The sequence below is a fragment of the Terrapene carolina genome, unplaced genomic scaffold (assembly GCF_002925995.2).
Source record: "Terrapene carolina triunguis isolate 2854851 unplaced genomic scaffold, T_m_triunguis-2.0 Scaffold210, whole genome shotgun sequence".
NCBI classification, from domain to species: Eukaryota; Metazoa; Chordata; order Testudines; family Emydidae; genus Terrapene; species Terrapene triunguis.
In genome coordinates, this window is record NW_020664561.1 from 50,793,708 (window position 1) to 50,800,003 (window position 6,296).

Genomic DNA, 6,296 nt, shown 5'->3' on the forward strand with positions numbered 1-6,296 from the left:
AGTTGGCACTCGGGCTTTATAAAGTGCAATGTTCTGTGGCTTGCCAGAGTAGAGAAACAGGCAGAATAATCAACTTTTCTAAGACCAGGTTCTTCAGGATCCGGGCTTTATTTTGCTAGTGATTTATTTAAACTGGCTAAAGATTGACCAAGCTGGGCTCAGAAGACCCAAGAATCTCTAAGGGCGGATCCCTGCAGAAACATAATTACCTGAATATCAAGTTTCAAGTTTCTCAGTTTTCTTGCATTTGCTTACAAAAAAAAATCTAACAGCTGCTAGTTAATGAGAAATGGGAACATAATACTGTGAGCACACAAGCAGCCCCTGCCTTCAGAAATAAAACTCTACCACAGCTGCTTTTAAATATTAAATAGACTTTAAAAAAAAAACCCAAAAAACATAGAACATCCTAGAAATAATGCTTATGCATAGAGGCGGCAGGCTTGATTTTCAAAGGTGCTCAGTATGTGCAGCTCCCGTTGAGGACCCCCAGGTCTTGCTGAAGTCAGTCAGCACCTCTGAAAATCAAACCACTGGATTTTTATTAGATTTATTCATTTTTGTATATGTTCTGAGTAAATGAAATACTTTGGAAAATAGTGGTGAAACTGATTTTTAGTGAAAGTTTTTCTTATGGATTATGCCAAAATTTTAGTCATAAAGACCAAGGTCCTTCATTTCTCCATACACTAGGTACTATACAGTCAGCAACAGAGCAAGTACCCCACATCACTTCACCAAAGTGCCTCAGTTCTGAACCTCAAGAAACTAAAGGGCTACCCAGCCTACATGTTCATTCAATACTTAGCCTCTCTTCTAAGACTGCCAACAAGAGCTCCAACTAGTCCCAAACATGGTAGTGGGTTCTCTGAGGCCACCTATTTATTAGGCCACCGGCTCATTTCCTAAACATCTAAAGTGCTGTAACATAACTCTCATTTAACATTCCACTCCTTGGAATCCAGGCCAAAATTTGATAAAAGAATTTTTGCACTTTCTACTCTGCCTTAAATAAATATTCTCTATAATCGATAGTTTACATCGGCTTATGATGCAAATTCACTGAAGTGACTGCGGTTTCACAAATATTGGTTATTTTAAAGAACTACTAGAGAAAATTGTAACTATTGTTCTTTGCAGGCACAAAATGTTTCCTTCGGCACTTTATTCTGCACTATTGAATGCGTTCACTTTATTCCCTCTATGCAGAGCTGCTGTAACTATTTGACATTTGAAGCTTTCCTGTATAGCTGCACGTGGTAGTTAAGGATTTCTCAGTGTTTTCATTATAAGCGCTATTTATAACTTGTTTGTCAGTAATGAGTGGATTAAATTTCATGTTAAGTACTGTTTTGTCATTATGGACCCTAATGGCTCCTATAGTGTCAGTGATTCACAGATTAATGAACTGTCTACTGCATGTTCATTGAGACTTGTTTTCTGGTGATTTGGACATTAAACCTAACAGGAACCGGGGGGCGGGGGGAAGAGTCTGTGGCCTTCTGGACCATGCTAGCCATAGACACTAACTGTCTTCGTGGAAGACTGACATACTATCTAATGCAGAAACAGGTTTAAAAAAAAATCCACACGTATAAGTTGTAGTTCTCACTGGAATACTTACAGATATTTTTAATTTTATATCTCTAAACTGCATATGGGTCCTTTCCTACTTTCCCCAATACTTTTCCCATCAATACTAAGGGAGAAAGAGGTCAATGGATCACATAAAGGGCTCTCTCTGGCCAATTCCTGTAATTGATTTGACAGGTCACTTTTAGATTACAATTTTGTTAAGAAATTTCTTCAGTGGCTAACTAACGAGCAAACAGCACTGAATGTGTACATCTTAAAAGAGCGGCACTACCTCCATTCCTTTTCCCTATAACCCAGACTAACTGTCAGTTACCTCTAAAAAGCAGGTGAGGAGCAGCGCAGCTCTATAATCAAGAACCAACATTTTCTAATTTGGGTGCCTACAATTAAGGGTCTAAATATGAATTTAGGCACCACAGTCAAGGTGGCCTGATTGTTCTAAGATGCTGAGGAGGCATAACTCCCATTGACTTTCTGGGAGATGTGGATGTTCACTACTGAAAAAAATCAAGTCACCTTTACGGATATGCCTAAATTAATAATTTAGCTGTATAACTTTAGGCAGCCAAGTTCAGACATTTTTGACAAATGTAAAAAGCCAGGGCACACTTATAGTGACTCCCAGCAGAGTAACTTCTGACCAAGCTATTTCTGAAGAAATATTTTTATATTTTTGTTTATAAATAATCACAGTCTATTTTCATAGAAGAAAGGTCTTTCTGTACAGATACCCATCCCCCCCCCCCCCTTTTTTTTTTGTAGTGTGCAAGCCCCACATGATGCAAGAAGAGTTAGCCATAATACACTAGGGAACCAAAAAAAACAAAAAACATCATGGAACAGGCCACCTGAATACCCTGAGAAAAATACAGAAAAAGAACCCCCCACCAACCACAGTCCCCTACTTGTCACCTACCACCCCACAGTGGAACTCATACAGGGTCTCATCAAACAATTGCAATCCATATTTGATGGGGGCCTTATCCTGAAATTTTTTCCAAACCTCCTCTTCTGGCCTGCAAACAACCTCCCCCCAATCTCGTCATCAGAAGCATGCTCCCCACAGACCAGGACACACAAACTCATAGAGGCACCAGACCTTGCCAGAACAACAGATGCAAAACCTGCGGACACATCTCTTATGCTACAGTGATCAATACCACCCCCCCACACACACTCACACCTTTCAAAATCCATGGGTCCTACACATGCCTAGCACATGTGTACCACCTAATCCAGTCCATCAAATATTGCAACAACAAGTATATAGGAGAAACCAGACAAACCCCTACGCTCTTGAATGAGCTCACACAGAAACATGATAAAAGTCAAAGACACCCTATCACCCATGAGTGGATGCTTTTCACAGTGCAAATCACTCCATATCTGACCTATTAGTCCTCGTCCTCAAAGGAAATCAGCACAACGCCTTCAAAAGACCAACATAGGAATTTAAATTCATAACTCTGATAGATACTAAAAATCAAGGTCTCAGTAGAGGCACTGGTTCTATGGCTCATTACAACAATTTGTAACATACTAATGCTCTTTTTTCCTATGACTGCAGAGGTGTTAATTGCCCACTTAAAATTAAGTGGTTTCCTGCAACATGTGTTATTCCCTTATGTTTAACAATCTGTCCCACCTTGTAGTTAGCTGGTGACACTCTGGTTATTTTTCAAAACCTGAAGAAGAGCTCTGTTAAGCTCGAAAAATTTGTATCTTTATCTTCCACCAACAGAAGCTGGTTCAATAAGAGATATTAATTACCTCACCCACCTTGTCTCTCTCATATCTTGGGACCAACACAGCTACAACACTGCAAACAAAAAAGTAAATATGCAGATCTATTCACTTTCATTTCAAAAGTCCTACTTATACCCTTTTGAAATTATTTCAAAACTGTCATTTTATTGGCTGTGGTTTTTACAATATTAGCAACACATTACTTTTGCCTTAGATTGTTACTCAGAAAAAAAAAATCAAAAACATAGCCTAATAGATTATAAATAGAAAATAAGATCATGGGCTCTATACATATATTTGTATTTTTAAGCCATATAAAAAGAAAGAGAGAGAGAGAGCCAACTTCAGACTTCAAATGTATCTCTTTGGTTAACGTCTGTTGCTGGGACTAATTCCAGGAGAACTCAACACATGTTGGCAAACATCTGGCTCCTTGTGGAATTAAACTCAATAGCAAAGTGGACCCTGACTGTTTTGTTAACATTTTACACACTCCAACGTTTAAGAAAGTATGAAAGAAAGTCTATAGCAAACTGGTCAAGAAGGTGCAATGCAGAATGTCTTTGTTCCACAAACACCAAGCTGCACTTTTCATTGCTATGAAGCTAAAACGAGGCAAGCTGAATTCACATTTGGTGAAACAAATAAAAATACAGTTCAGTTTTCCTCCTCCATCATTTCATTAATTGGCTGCTAAGAGAACTGGGGCTGAAGGCAGTTTGGAGGAGAACCATCACATACTACTGATAATATACCATTATAGTTTTTAAGACTATACACCAGGGTGCTGGAACAGTTTTTATAGTGGGGATGCTGAGAGCAATTAAACCAAACTGTAAACACTGTATATAACGGAAATCTCTTCAAGCCAGTGGGTGTTGCAGCATCCCTAGCTCCAACTCCTGTGATATACACATATTCCAGTAGTGCCAAAAAACAGACATAGAAGCTACTCTGTCTATAAACAAGAGCCACCCTTACCTGTGGTGCCCATAAATTATACTTTATCTATTGTAAACTCAGGGTTTGAACCTGGCTATATTTGCAGGGTATTTTCAGGTTAAGAAGTACAATATTACTTTCCAACAACTCTTTTGTAATCATAGTTCTTAGAATTTTTAAACAAGCCCAATCCTGACTTCAGTCTCAGGCTGGGCACGCTACCGCATGGCTGAAAGGACTGTGTCAAACTCCCTGACTACCTTTTCCCACACAGATAGTGGTGCAGACTTCTCTGAGAGAGGTAGAGAGTTTGCTAGAAGGCAGATCCTTAGTTGCACTTCTCACGAGTCCCATCTGTCATGAAGTATTCAATCACCTGGAGCTCCTGCCTGACAACGGTCCTACAGCTGGACAAAAGTTGCCCATCTCAGAAAGTGGGACTTGCAGGGGGGGTTGTTTTGCTAGAATATGGAGAAGTTAAGTAGGTCCTAAATCCTAGCTTCATTGACCAGGCGGATCCTCATTTGAGGAAGCAGCAGCAAGCTTCTTTTAATGAATGGCTTCCCCCCACCTCGCTCTCGTCCGGCGAAGGGGCAGGGTCCCAGGTTGGGAAGCATCATGCAGACACCACGTTAAATGCACGGACTCCCCCTGACACGGCTGCTGCCCGCAGAACCGCTGCCGTGTGGGGCTCGCCCTCCCCAGCCCACCGTTCCCGCCAGGGCGCACAGCAAGCGGGGGCCAGCACGTACCTTTCCCAGGGCACTCAGCCGGGCTGGTGCCGAGTCAAGACTTCTTGGGGTCGGGCGCCTCAGCCCGGTGTTGCGGCCCCTTCCTCCGCCCGGACTCTCCACGCGTGTCACCCCGCGGGGACCATCTCTCCTGGGGCGCCTCCTCCAGCCACCCGCCTGCTGCCGGGCGGAGCGAGCTGGCAAAGCCCCTTCAGTCCACGCTCTGCAGCGGGGCGTGGGTCCAGCCGCCGGGAGGAGGAGCAGGGAGGCGGCTGGCGGGGCCAGGCGGCGGCTGTTCTCCCCACCTGGGCAGCGGGAGCAGCTGCGGCTGCAGCTCCCACTGCCGCGGCGGGAGGAAGCGGCCGCTGGCCAAGCGCTGGAGGGAGCATCACGTGGCGCCCGGAGCGTGAACCCCCCGAGCCCGGGCCTGCTTCGGGGGGCCAGCGCGCACGCTGCCCCTTGCCGGTGGCGTCTGGGCTGGCTGTTGCCTCTGTGCGCCCCCGGCTTCAGGCTCAGACCCAGCAGCCGTGTCCCAGGGCTGCCCCGCTCGGACCACACCCAGCCCGGCCCCTGGACCAGCCAGAGTCACACCCAGCCCGGCTCTCTCCCCCGCAGCGTGCAGACTGCCCGCCCGGCTGGGCACGGCCCGCCTGGCACGCTGAGGTGGCTGAAGACAAGCACCTCATTTAACCCTGGGCCACCCCACTTCAGAGCGCTCCCTGGGCAGCTGTCAGGGCCTTTCCCACTCTGTTAAAGGGGGCACGAGGGAGCTTTTGTTTTAAACGGGAGAGGTATTATGTCTCCTCTAAATACAGCAAAATCCCGCTCCCTGTGACTGGCATATAACCTCCCAACCCAAACTCCATCTTCACCAGACGTCAGCCAGTGAGCTAACAGACTGGTGTTATTGATTGGTATTGGGGGAGCGGCTAGAGGCCCTTGCTAGAGCTGTGCAAATAACTGATCTTTCAGCTTGCTGGCAATTCTGGGGGAGAAATAGAAAAAAAATTGTTGGGGGTCAAATGAAACATTTAGTTTGAACCCCAATTAAGCTTTTCATTTTGAGCTTTTGGGTTTTTTTAATTTCAAACTAATGTTCAATTTCAATAAAACGATTAAAAGTTGCTTCAAATTGACAAATCGAAACGTTTCATGTCAAAACTGCAAAAGCAAAAGGCTTTGATTTTTTTTTGCTGACTTCATCTATCCAAGCCAATATCTATGAGCCACTGACTTGTGGTTTTTTAGTTTATCTAGCTGAGGCAGAGGCGTAGCGAGCGC

At 44.4% G+C, this 6,296-nt stretch overlaps 1 protein-coding gene across 2 annotated transcripts in view; it reads right to left on the bottom strand.

Moving 5' to 3' along the window:
* LOC113407234 (leptin receptor-like) overlaps positions 1-5,119 on the bottom strand; it is a 59,078-nt gene extending 53,959 nt beyond the window's left edge. The window contains exon 1 of one of the 2 annotated variants that reach the window (XM_026655485.1): positions 3,376-3,389. In XM_026655485.1, the coding sequence (XP_026511270.1) occupies positions 3,376-3,389 (14 nt within the window). Of the gene's footprint in view, positions 1-3,375; positions 3,390-5,036 lie in introns of those variants that run through there. The other variant, XM_026655486.1, reaches the window with a different exon arrangement.
* Positions 5,120-6,296: the final 1,177 nt, after the last annotated feature.